We start from the raw sequence: 12,467 nt of genomic DNA on the forward strand, positions 1-12,467 counted from the left end.
CTGCTTAGACTCTTGGCACTCTTAGGTGAGCAGACTTAGTCAGCCTGTGTTGCCCTCACAGCATGTGGCATTATCATCCATGGCAACATCAAGGATAACACTAAACTGACCTTCTTTGGTGATGACCTCTGCATGTGCTTCTTCTGAGAGGTTATGAGAATCAAACCTCTGATGCTAGCTCAGAATTTGGAAGCATTCTGTGTCAGTGGTGGTGCACAAGGTCAGCTATCTCTTCAAAATGACATGGTTACATTGCTCATTGCAACAATGTAGGTCTGGCTGCAAATGTGCAGAGCTGTGTGATAGCCCTGAAAGCTTACATATGTTCCACTCTGAATGAGTGTCTTCGTGAGTTTGATGCACTGCTACATTGATGCAATGTTGACTGCTGAGCCTCAGCACTGAAAACAAATAACCTGGTGATCACCATGTCATACAAATGTTTTGGCCCTGACATTCAAGATCAGTATCACATCACTTTACAGGGTTGGCTGCTTCTGACCTTGCAGAATCCCTCAGAGGTCTCCAATATGGCAGACTTACAGAAGATACAAGGAGCACTGGACAGTGGGCAGTGCTTCTTCTGGACAATGTTGCCTGAGGAGCTCCAGTGCCGCAATGCTGAAAGGGAGAAGGAGGCAGAGGAGAAGCACCATACTGCTGAGGTGAGGAAGGCTCTCACAAAACCAAGGGCACCAGCAAGTAGGAAACAGCCTTTTCCAGAGCTGGATGCAGAGCAACATGCTGCCAAGAGCATCATAGGACCAGTGGTACAATGTCCAGCAGGGTCAAACAGCTCAATGCCTTCTTCCCAGATCCAGCAAACCCCTTCCTTCCTCAATGCAGCAATGTTCCCTGTTCCACTGCCTAACCCTACCTCTGCTGCTGCCCAGCCTTGCCCTGCTTTTCCTCCGCCAACAAAGAGAATGTGGACAATGCCCAATGCTGCAATGACAGCAGCTCAAGTACTGTCAGTGCCCAAGACAAGTGTCAATCATCTCCCATTTCATGACATCATGAACACTCAGCAGGGAATCAATGTTGCAGTGCTGCACAATGGGTTGTTCTTCTTTGCTCAACAATGAACTATGAATATCATTATTATTGATAATAGTTAACTTCAATGAATTATGTTGATCCCTATGTGAAGCATTGTGCAATGCAACTTGTAGCCAGGGGGGCTCAGCATCTGGCCTGACCTTTGCAGAGGAACCCGCGTTGCCCTGATCCTACGGAGTCAATTTGGCCGGAATCGGGTAGCCATACCGCTGGAATTTTGCTGGAACAGAGAAAGTGTGGGAATCGTCGCTAATGGGTGACAGGGTCGTGGAGCGATCCGTACACTAATGTGCGATAGAAGGCAGCAGTCACAGGTCGACGGTGCCCAGTCACTCTATGCAGTTCTCTGTGTTTCAGCTTTGAATGCGTAAAATGAGTTAAATGAGAATGGCAGCCTGCAGCGATAGGCTCGGTGAAACGGGGAGGCAGCGAGCACCATTGAAACAAGACGACAAGTGTGGAGTATTGAAGAGATCCGTGGTTACGCAAATGGGAGACGCACGTTATATCTCGTGAGCGTTGCACAAAAGGGGCATTCTCATTCATACTTGTCAACAGCAAGGCACACAAGAACCAAGGCTGCGTAAGGCGAACTAGCTCTCCACTCACCAGAGGCTTCAAAGCACTTCCTCACGATGGACCGCTCTAATTCTGCGCTCCAGGAGCGGGAACGTACTCAATCAACTCTTGAGATACTTGGCGTTGATGAGCATCGAGCTGGGAGAGACGGCAGCATCCAAAACGTTTCATCCTCCGGGTCGGCTGCTGTCGGCGCCGGTCCACAGTGCTCATGGGCGTCTGTAGCAAGACAACCCTTCAATATGTCTGGAGCTAGGCTGTATCGAATGCAAGGACCGCTCCTGAGTTAGGTTAGGCAATATCACTTTTATGTTTACCGGACTTGATCACAGATAGACTGTAAAGGATGCTTACAGTGAACTGTCGCCTCGCAACAAGTACAGGCACTGTCATTGTATTGTGGGGGATGGAGCAGCGTTGTGAATGAGTGTACAGTAGTTTTTATCCAATTACTGAGATAATATGGATTTATATAGGAAGTGTATATACATCAATGATATCAAGCCAGCGTATTTCATCTTTAAATTTACCTAGATAGCAAATAAGTTGGCACTACAATATCACGGCATTCGTATTTCTCATCTGCTGAAAGTACTAGAAACTCTCTCTAGTGGCTTATTGACCCATGCATGATAAGATAATATTTTCGCTACAATTAAGACTGCAACGACACACGGCATATGCTACTACAATATGAAAAGCCTCAATGATACTGTGTACGCTCGCTCCTCTTCAAAAGGATGAACCCTCACTCGAGCTCCTCCAAGCTCCTCGACCAATACCCGTCGAAGCGGCAGGAGCAGGGCCTGAAGAAGAAGTGACTTACGCAGGGGCGGCAGCACTGCTCGCTGCGGCCTCAACCGATGGCACCAGTGCAGCCGTAGGACTGGGGGAAGGAGCAGCCTTTGCGGCAACGGCGTCAACTGATGGCTCCGGCGCAGCCGCAGAAGTAGAAGTCGGGGCCTTCATGGCAGCAGCATCACTGCCAGCTGCAGCGTCAGCCGCAGGTGCCGGAGCAGCCGCACCGTTCACAATATTGTTCACCACAACTTCGACACCAGCGTTGGCTTCAGTCTTGGATGTGGGCGCCGATTTGGGTGCAGGAGACGCTGATGCTACGTCCTCCGTAGGGGTGGGTTCAGGCATCGAGTGCTTGTGCCTCAGCCGACGGTGGATACCACCCCGATGATGGTGTCGGAAATGCCCGAGCCGCCCATGGTGACCGTGGTGGTGGTGGCCGTGCCGCCTGTGATGACCGTGATGATGGCCGTGGTATCGATGACCACGGTATCCTTCCAATTCCTCGATTTCGCGCAGACGATCGGACGCTAATCTCTCGGTCTCCTCCAGCTCACCGAAAAGTACGCCTTTGATGAACGCGTTCTTCATCGCTTGCTCGCCGAATCTCTCACCCTCCATAAACGCGCGCCTCCTGTTGGCTGTGGAGGGCTGGCTGATCGTCTTTGATGGCCTCTGCCCGAGCTCACCCGCCAGCCCACCGGGCGCCCCGCAAAGCTCGGATGTCATGGCCTCGATCTCCTTTCCTCCTTCGGTGGGAAGACCGCTCGGATCATTGGTAAGGGGGTTGGCTGCGATGCCGGCGACAAGGGCGACGAAAACAACGACGGAAGTGATCTGCATAGTGATGTTCGGGTAGAATTCGAAGGTTGGAATTCAATCGAGCGTGCTTTATGAAGGTATATAGTAGTGGTCGTAAAAAGTCGTGGATTCCTGACCAGCAGGTAGTCGTGAAGAGAGAAGACGTCGAGTGGGATGTGAAGTGTCTAGGTGAACCTGCACCTTTGCCTGTTAGGTGCGAAACCACGATCACAGACTGGTGTCCTTATATAGACTCGAAGAAGTCACGCAGGGGTGCTCATGATCGGAAGCTGTGTCATCTGTTGCGTGCCATGTTGAATTACCAATGCGTAGAACCATAACCAAATGAATGGAGGCTGAGTATTGCTGAGCCGTATCCTGAGGAGTCACTAGCCAAATGTTAGAAAACTGACAACCGTTGAGTAAGCCCTTTCAACGATCGTGGCAAACCGGTGTTCATTTGGGAAGTTACAGAACTGAAGTGCATCCGCCTCCTTAGCGTCGGAATGGTGGAAGTACTGTCCTTTGAATGGACAATAGTCCTGCCAATACAGTCGCCTTCGCGGCCAGAGACAATCTCCCTAGCATCAATAGAGTTCTCTAAGGAAAGCAGTGCCTCACGGAATCGGACCAGTGCAGTCGGACGTGTGGCATGTTCGGACCCTGTCCAATAACACACACAAATGTTGATCGGAGACACTGGAGTGCAAGTTTCAAACTTGAAGTTGTCGAACCTCCAAGTTTCAGGATGGAAACTTGCCAACTAGTGACACGGGGGTGGGACCAGCTCCGCACGGGCACCATCGAAACAACAAGATAAGTGTGGTGTATCGAAGAGATCCGTGATTTCGCAACTGGCCCATCCTAGCATGTGTCAGACGCATGCTATAGATCGTAAAGTGCCGCACATACGGGCATTATCAGTCCTTTGTCCCTCTTCATGCTTGTCTACAGCAACGCACATAAGAACCAAGGCTGCGTGAGCCGACGTAGTTCTCCACTCATCAGAGGCTTCAAAGCACTTCCTCACAGTGGTTCTGCACCCCAGGAACGGGATATATTGGTGTTGACGAGCATCGAGCTGGGAGAGAGGGCAACATCGAGAGCGTTTCATCTTCCGCCTTGAATTTGATATGCTTCCCAGAACCGATCCATGGATGTATCGAGTAGTAGAATTGTCGCCACAATCAAGGCGCTAATCGATGGGCAAACCTGCCTTGTATTGCATGACGATGTCTTGTCGAATGGATAATCAAGCAGGCACAGTCTATGCTTTTGCCCTGTTGCAGGGGCCTTTGCGGATGTTAGCACTGGACAACTGCGCAAGATGGGACACTCACCCTACCTGGGTGGATATGCTGGGACAATATAGCTGATCTCAATGGACAGTAGCAATGATAGACGCAGAAAAACTAGCCGATTGATGTGGTGAGAAGAGAGACCTGAGACGGCGGACGGTCGGTTTCTGTTCATATGTCGGCGCCTGTGCTCATCGGTCTATAGAAAGACGGCCCGTATCGCCCAGCCAGCATCAATGTCCGGAGCATCTAGGCTGTATCGAATGCAAAGACCGCTCCTGATTTAGGTTAGGCAATATCACGTTTATGTTAACGGGACTTTGGTCACAGATAAGTTATAAGCGAAGTTTAACCAGTCGCCTCGTGAAATAGGGTTTCTTGATAAGGACCGAAAATGTCGTGATATTATGGGCGATGGGGCAGTATAGTGAGTGAAGTGTTTATCCAATTATTGAAATAACATGGATATTGGAACGATAAAGTGTACATCGAGTCACGGTAGCCGGCTCACAGGAAGCGCCCGTTGCCCTGACTTCGGAGCCTATTTTGGACTGGGCAGAAATTTAATGGGGCCACGCACGAAACACTAAAAACCCGGTCCCGCTCCTCTCCCGACTCTCAACCGTCCGTTCCTTACCCTCTCGAGCACTTGATTTTCTACCACCATCTCCTAGAGGATTCTTGGCTTGTCATCTACAGTGCTCGTATAAAAGACCTTGGAACGGGGAAGGAATCACCAACTAACATAATCGCATCTTCCTCTTCAAGTGTCATCATGGCTCCCGTCGCGATCGAGACTCCTGTGCACACAAATGGCACAAATGGCGCCTCGTCTGACTCGGTCAAGAAGGTCCAACAGGAAACAGAGCATGTACACGACATTGATGTGAGTACCTACTCACTTCCAAAATAGCGGAAGACTGACGACCTTACAGCCCTCTAAGCTCACCCTTCACCTCAAGTCCGAACTGACACCAGTGCCGGCACCGGAGACTCTGACCTTTGGGACAGTCCACACGGACCACATGCTCGTCTTGAACTACTCTCCCGAGCTCGGCTGGTCCGCACCTTCCAGTAAGCAACCGCGATGCTGCTTGAACCTTCAGCTGATATGAGTAGTCGAGCCCTACGGACCGATGCAGGTCGACCCTATGGCATCCTGCATTCAGTACGCGACAAATATCTTTGAGGGGATGAAGGCATACATGGGTGCAGATGGACGACCGCGACTGTTCAGGCCGGATCTGAACATGGCACGTATGAAGCGCAGCGCGGATAGGCTTGCCCTCCCGGTATGTCACTATCCACTCGCCAGGATTCCCATGCTGATTAGAGATAGCCGTTCGACGAGCAAGCACTGCTCAAGCTGATCAAGACACTCGTGATGGTGGAGAAACGGTGGATCCCTACTGCACCAGGATGCAGCCTCTACATCCGCCCAACCATGTTCGGCACCCGTTGCGGCTTCGGCGTAACTCCCTCGACGTCCGCCACGCTACTTGTTATCCTCTCCCCCAGTGGTCCCTACTTCCCGGGACCTGTCCGCCCTATCTCCCTCTACGCAGAGTCGCGCGTTCGCCGTGCTTGGCCAGGCGGCACCGGCGGGCACAAGCTTGCGCTGAATTATGCACCTACGCTCCGGCCTACGCACGATGCCTCGCTGCAAGGATACAATCAGATCCTCTGGCTCTTTGGGGACGATGACCATCTAGGAGAGGTAGGACAGATGAACGCGTTCGTCGTCCTCCGTCGGGAGGATGGCTCACTCGACGTGATAACCCCCCCACTGGACGGGACGATCCTTCCGGGTGTGACCCGCCAGTCCGTCCTCGACCTCACACGCGCTCATATGCTCAATGCTCCCATTCCCGGTCTGCCAGCGGAGCTCACCCTGCACGTCCAAGAGCGCCATATGCCTATCGCGGAGCTAGTTGAGCACTCTGAGGCGGGCAGATTAGCAGAGGTCTTCGGCGTAGGCACCGCTGCTGTGCTCGTGCCCATCAATAGAATCGGGTACGGGGAAGAAGGGAAAGAGATCGCTGAAGAAACAGGTGCGAGCGGATTCGGACCCGTAGCGAAGGCGGTCAGGGAGGAGATCATGGCTATCCAGGAGGCGAGGAGGACGCATGTGTGGAGTGTGCCGTGCGACGAGTGAAAGTGTTTTTGTCATCGGTGTCCGAGCATTAGAAAATGGATATATTTGTTGTGATCTATGGTAAATACTACCTTACTAATGATATTGTTTTCTTGAATAACATTTGGCGAAATTCGTATTATCCATATTGAGTACATCTCTGTTCGTCCCATCACCTCATGTCCACCACACCCTGACCGACGTTCACCTCATGTCGACCAAAAACACGTAATTTCCCCGCTGTTCTTTTCTGCGCTCCGGGCTGATAGGAGACACAGGATACCGCAGCAGCCTAGAGGACCACCACGCAATCTGTTGGTACTGTTCACGCTCTCCGCAGTGGTGGTGCCTTGTAAGTATCAACTCAAGCCAGCGAGTGGACGCGCTCGTCTTTCTCTCCCTGCCGATCGTCAGTCGCTCACCGCTATGCGCAGTCTGCTTTATCGCTGGAACGAAGCTAGACGCTTGGGTTAGGGGGGACAAGGAGCTGCTGGATGCCCCTTCTGGCCCGGCTCCGGCTCTTCCACCGTCCGACGACCCGAAGGAGAGAGGGAAGAGGAGAAGCGCGTACGTCCCTCCCTGCCTTACACCGCCAAATCTATACCTCCTGACGTTTATATTCTCCTGTTCATTCCCGCTCTGCTCAATGCTTCACCGCCCCTTGTACACGATCCCGTGCAAACCCGTACAAGTCTGATTGAAGAAGCGAAAATGCTCGAGGCAGAACGTGAGGTGCTGGATCAGCGGCTTGGGCGAGTAAAAGAGAGAATAGCAGAGAAGGCAGCTCGTGCAGCCCGGGCTACCGGACAGGGCCAATGAGAATGCCTGTATGGGGATTTGTAGATGATGAACATGAGGTAGTGGATTTACGCTGGCGGATGTGTAGGGGAGAGGTGTGGGCGAAGGAGTCGCGTGCTGTCTGCTGGCGACGATCACCTTGTTCGGGTAGTGCACGGTCAACATCAACAACATCCCTCCTACAGCTCGACATCCTTCTCTCATGCGACGATAATGGACAGGGCCGTGGAAGATGGGGCAGCGTACCTCGTAGATAGACTAGCCAGGTTCAGATGCTTTCCATACGCACGTCGGGAACGTCCAACTGATTACATGCAATGCAAGGCTGCCTGATGATCAGCGTCTCCTTGTGGGCATCTGCGGCCGACCTGCCAGCGGCAAGACCACGTTCGCCTCTCTCCTTACCAAGGCGGTCAACCATCTCTACCTAGCACATCACCGCAGACATCCGCGAGAGTCCACCTCGATAACGGATGATGCCGCAACACGCACGAACCCCGACATTGCCCTCTGCATCCCGCAGGACGGCTTCCACCACACACGAGCGATGCTTGATACGTTTCCTGACGTAAAGGAAGCGTATGACCGACGGGGGGCTGCATTCACATTCGACGACGTGGGCTACTACGACCTCGTCTCCAAACTACGCCAACCCATACTAACGGGTCCTCACTCAGAACCGGTCATCATCACCGCGCCCTCTTTCGACCATGCGGCTAAAGATCCTGTGATGAACAGCATCATCGTACCTCCAACAGCCAGAATCATTATTCTCGAGGGTTTGTATACGTTCCTGGGAATTGATGGGTGGAAGAACGCGAGTGCGCTACTAGACGAAAGATGGTTCGTAGAAGCGGATTCCAAGATGGCCACGGCACGAATACTCTTGCGACATGTTGCTACAGGTGTGGCGAAGGATATGGATGAGGCCGTCTGGCGTGCGGAGAATAACGATATGCCCAGTGAGGTCCTCGCTGAATCATCATTTGTCCATGTTGCTGACTCTGCACTAGACGGAGATTTCCTCGAGGCGAACATGATGGCTCCAACGCGTATCATCAAAAGCGTGCATGATCCAGGCTTATCAACACTGCCATTGGGTGACTGAGCAGGTTCAGGCGACTGTGTGATCCAAAGATTTGTTGGTCGGTTGCAGGACAGAAGCTGTCAAGAGGGACGGATCGGTGTCAATGATGGATTGTGGCGTCACGCTGGCGTTGGATAATCGAAGCGGATGACTATAAAAGTGTTGTGAAAAGCCACATGACGTACTAGGCGCTGCCATGTTCTTGCACTAATTGTATGCGCTCCATCGTGCTGTCCGCAAGCAAATCCCGCCATGAACTTCCATTTCCGGGGAATATGTCCGATGACAAATCCTTCGTTTGGATGGCAATGCTTGGGTAAAAGGAGAACGCCTTGATCCTCTTGCGCTGGATGAGATACACATATGCCTGATCGAGGGCCCGGCTGTAGGCGAAAGCAGGGGCTCGAAGATGCCGTATGAGTCGGTATGCCCCGCGGCGCGATACTGCGTACGCGTGCGTGCATTTGGGCGTGTACGACGGGCGAATGGCCGGGGCTTCAGGGAAGGAAGGATGAGTCTGTTCCGCGGACCAACAATGGCCTGCGCAGACGAAGCCAGGGTGAATGTCTGTCTTGTTCGGTTTCTTCCAGTATTACTCACCCAGGTACACGGCATCCCAATCTTTTGGTAGGAAAGTCCATACGCGGTGGAGCCGAGTCTCAATATCGAACTCTACATCCACGTCATCCTCTAGAATCAAGATGGCATCGTCGTGAGATTCAGTGAATCGCCTTAAGAGACCGACGTGCGAATGCCAGCAGGCGAGCATGCCGGGGGAAAGAATACGCCAAGGGGGCAGATCCTGAACTTCCTGGGGTGTCTGAGGCGCATACAGGCCGTCGTCCGGTCCAGCGCAGGGTATAGCGGGCCGATTGTCGGGGGCAAGGGACAGGGGAAGAGGCTCAATAAGGGCAGAAGAGTGCGGGGCCGACGGAGAAAGTTCCCAGAGGTCTGCAAATTTCAGACCAAGAGGAGAAGCCAGTGGATTATCCTGATTGGCGAGCACATCCGAAGGCCAGATTGCGTTGGATTTCCTGGTCGAATTTCTTGCTTTGTCCAAATCTTGGAGTGTCGAAGTATCTAGTTGTATGCGCTGCCGTCTTCGTTCCATCAGATCCGCGACAAGAGGCGAATTCTTATCCGTAGCATTCCAGTACTCCACATCGATGCCCAGTGCTTCTGCCAGCTCCTGCATCCGCTCTCTCCTGTCTATGCGGGAAGGTAGACTGACAACATATATGCGCGAGAATACGCCCAGTGACTTGGAGTGCTTGTACCGATCGGCGGCCCGGATGGATGCCACTCTTTCACGAAAGGTGAGTGAACGAAATATTGGAGTCCATCGTCCGGGAATGGAACCAGATGCGTCGTCCCATATTGTTAATCGGCAGAGCAAGCAAACAACACCAAACACCAAACAGGCGATGAAGACCCGCTGTCGTGACTTGAGCAAGATCATGACATGAGAAAGGCTGCGAAGATGTATTCGATCCTTCACTTTCAACGACCCTTTTCGGAGCCAACATATCAAACACGTGATTTCGTAACGTTGAATGATTGTTTTTTCTACCGATAAGTATTTACGCTTGACAATTACTACCTATGCCTATACAACCATTAATTACTCAGTCTGTGAGCGTAACATGCCCGAAGCAACAAAATGGTGAGGGATTTGCCTACGTGTCCTTCTTTCTCCACTTTCGGCTACGACTCCCCTTTATACGGCGAAGACCACCGCAGCTAATCTGAAGGAACAGATTGGTCAGTTCACAGGTTCACCAATACAAGCGACGTTTGAGGCAGAATCAGAGGAGGCCTTTGGCCTGACCCAGAAGTTCATCGTCTTCGCAAAGGCGTGCCTCGTCCGAAGACGGGGACCTCATGCTCAAAGAACAAGGATGATCGGGTGTTCATCGTGTGCTGCAACAAGGTAGGATAGAACTGCAACTCACCGAATCATCCCGTGTCCTCCGTTATTCCATCGTTGTTCCTGTTTCGTGTAAGGATGATAAATGTAATGATTCATGACCCGTCAGAGTACCAACAATGACGAATCGGACATGGAGTGATAAGAACAACTCCTCACCACATGATTTCTCTAATAGGAGTAACAGAATGAGTTAGTTCGCAGCAAATGTCCGTTCCAAGTATTCGTGAGAACGCTGTCACAGTTTTTATACGTGTCACAGTGGTGGTTCTGGTTCAAAAGTAGACAAGGGGATGCGGAAGCAGAAATGGGCACGTGCAACACTGTCAACCGGAGGCTGTTCAGTGCAGGCCATCATCGACGACCGTGCTCGTCGTCCTCGCGGTCCAACTCCACGACCCCAACGCCCATTCATCTCCTCCTCCTCATTGTCTGCTTTCCTTAACCTAATCACTCGCTTGCTCTCATTACGAACTTGTTCTCTCTATCGCTCTCTTAATCTGTCATGGTCGCGTTTGGGTCGTTCGACGACATATGTGGAGCCGCCGCGCTGGTGATATGTCCGCTTGTGGGGAGCGCACAGGGCACCGAGCCAACATGCTATAGTCGGAATGTCGAGGTTGCAGGGAACCTCATCTTTCAACCTGGTGCGTTCCGGTCACATCAAACCATCCATCGAGACAGTATCTGATCCAGTACCCAGCAACATGCTTTATCCACATCGTCGCAATCCTCATGACCGCAATCATGATCTATCATATTCGAGTAAAATACACGGCTGTCGGTGCGTGCAGTCACTGCTTTCCGGCTTTCCGTTCTCGGGAAGACGTCTGATCTTTCACAACAGGCCGAAAAGAAATTGTCACCTTTTTCTACATGTACATTCTCATCGAGTTCCTCGCGATGTTCTTGGACTCGGGTATCATACCAACAGCAAGTCCAGTATACCCAGTGCGTGCGGGTCAGGTCCATATACAGGCATGTAACTGACTATCTTTGCTCCAAGTGGTTCGCTGCTATCTACACCGGTCTCATTTCTGCGACATACTGGTGTCTTCTTGTCAACGGCTTCGTTGGGTTTCAGTTCGCAGAAGACGGTACACCATTGTCCTTATGGGTATGTCTTCTCAAGATCCGCGGTAAACGGCAGATCTCACGGCCCATGCAGTCACTCCGCATTAGCTGCTTTGTCGTGTTCGGCGTGTCGTTCTTCATTGCCATTGCGACGTTCCTCGAGTTCGCTGGCTTCAGCTATTTCACCCCTGTGGGTTTGTGGGTCGTATACCTAATATGGCCGGCAATTTGCGTGGTCGTCTACATTGTCGCCCAACTCGTCCTCGTCATTCGAACTCTGGAAGATCGCTGGCCAGTTGGCGACATCCTGTTCGGCACTGCATTCTTCGCTGTCGCCCAGGTCGTTCTGTTTGCTTTCAGCATCCAGATCTGCGATGCTGTCTCGCACTACATCGACGGTGTTTTCATCTTCACGCTCTGCATGCTCTTGAGCGTGATGATGGTATACAAGTATTGGGATTCGATTACGAAGGAGGATCTCGAATTCAGCGTAGGAAACAAGGCGGCCGTATGGGAAGTCAAGGATCCATTGCTAGCCGGATCTTCACCAAGTGGAGGTGTGGGGCTGGATTACCCCGAGGAGGATTTGCAGAGCAACTACCGCGGTGCTCCAGCGAGCCTCGTTGGTGGCGTAAGCGGACAACAATATTACCAGGGGTACGGATCACACTACCCGCCGCAGGGAGGGTATGCGGACCGGTATTGACGGGGAAGGAGAGATGCAATGGACTCCTCACCCTACTGACTGACTTTGTATCCTCACATCCAATTCTGACTTCATCGAGCATGCCTCAGGACGGTTCCGCGCGCTAGGGAGACTGCTGACTATTCCGCACATGTGTAGTACTTATAGAAGTTTTCCTAGTTCCATACTCATGGACTTCTATCGCATATCATCGCAACGCACACGCC

The 12,467-nt window shown here is 52.0% G+C and overlaps 7 protein-coding genes across 7 annotated transcripts in view; 5 read left to right on the top strand and 2 right to left on the bottom strand.

Annotated features, from left to right (window-relative positions):
• Positions 1-1,085, top strand: part of DACRYDRAFT_17725 (uncharacterized protein) — a gene marked incomplete at both ends in the record, with an annotated part of 2,031 nt that extends 946 nt beyond the window's left edge. Inside the window, one exon of the mRNA XM_040771301.1 lies at positions 486-1,085. Within this exon, the coding sequence (XP_040625971.1) occupies positions 486-1,085 (600 nt within the window). The remainder of the gene's footprint in view (positions 1-485) is intronic.
• Positions 1,086-2,794: 1,709 nt separating this feature from the next.
• On the bottom strand, positions 2,795-4,604 carry DACRYDRAFT_24144 (uncharacterized protein; the record flags this gene model as incomplete). The annotated part of the gene is made up of 3 exons (XM_040773567.1): positions 4,578-4,604; positions 4,200-4,530; positions 2,795-4,122 (listed from the first exon to the last, which is right to left on the bottom strand). A coding segment is annotated over exon 3 (481 nt), but the record flags the coding sequence as incomplete, so codon positions are not given.
• Positions 4,605-5,189: 585 nt separating this feature from the next.
• On the top strand, positions 5,190-6,729 carry DACRYDRAFT_24145 (branched-chain amino acid aminotransferase II). Its single transcript, XM_040773568.1, has 4 exons — positions 5,190-5,421; positions 5,471-5,609; positions 5,655-5,827; positions 5,875-6,729. The coding sequence occupies exons 1-4, from the start codon at positions 5,311-5,313 to the stop codon at positions 6,688-6,690; spliced, it is 1,239 nt and encodes a 412-aa protein (XP_040625973.1). The 5' UTR covers positions 5,190-5,310; the 3' UTR covers positions 6,691-6,729.
• Positions 6,730-6,863: 134 nt separating this feature from the next.
• On the top strand, positions 6,864-7,793 carry DACRYDRAFT_118351 (uncharacterized protein). The gene is made up of 4 exons (XM_040770566.1): positions 6,864-6,893; positions 6,944-7,021; positions 7,104-7,236; positions 7,362-7,793. Exons 1-4 carry the CDS (start codon positions 6,881-6,883, stop codon positions 7,486-7,488), a joined length of 351 nt encoding a protein of 116 aa, XP_040625974.1. The 5' UTR covers positions 6,864-6,880; the 3' UTR covers positions 7,489-7,793.
• An 11-nt stretch (positions 7,794-7,804) lies between these two features.
• On the top strand, positions 7,805-8,575 carry DACRYDRAFT_56387 (P-loop containing nucleoside triphosphate hydrolase protein; the record flags this gene model as incomplete). The annotated part of the gene is made up of 2 exons (XM_040775371.1): positions 7,805-8,429; positions 8,481-8,575. Coding segments are annotated over 2 exons (720 nt in total), but the record flags the coding sequence as incomplete, so codon positions are not given.
• A 73-nt stretch (positions 8,576-8,648) lies between these two features.
• DACRYDRAFT_82988 (uncharacterized protein) lies at positions 8,649-10,013 on the bottom strand (the record flags this gene model as incomplete). Its single annotated transcript, XM_040776604.1, has 2 exons — positions 8,649-9,094; positions 9,155-10,013. 2 exons carry the CDS (start codon positions 10,011-10,013, stop codon positions 8,739-8,741), a joined length of 1,215 nt encoding a protein of 404 aa, XP_040625976.1. The 3' UTR covers positions 8,649-8,738.
• Positions 10,014-10,874: 861 nt separating this feature from the next.
• On the top strand, positions 10,875-12,458 carry DACRYDRAFT_24147 (uncharacterized protein). The gene is made up of 5 exons (XM_040773569.1): positions 10,875-11,128; positions 11,185-11,265; positions 11,329-11,432; positions 11,488-11,598; positions 11,650-12,458. Exons 1-5 carry the CDS (start codon positions 10,987-10,989, stop codon positions 12,259-12,261), a joined length of 1,050 nt encoding a protein of 349 aa, XP_040625977.1. The 5' UTR covers positions 10,875-10,986; the 3' UTR covers positions 12,262-12,458.
• Positions 12,459-12,467: the final 9 nt, after the last annotated feature.

Source organism: Dacryopinax primogenitus, assembly GCF_000292625.1.
Source record: "Dacryopinax primogenitus strain DJM-731 SS1 chromosome Unknown DACRYscaffold_17, whole genome shotgun sequence".
Lineage (NCBI taxonomy): Eukaryota > Fungi > Basidiomycota > Dacrymycetes > Dacrymycetales > Dacrymycetaceae > Dacryopinax > Dacryopinax primogenitus.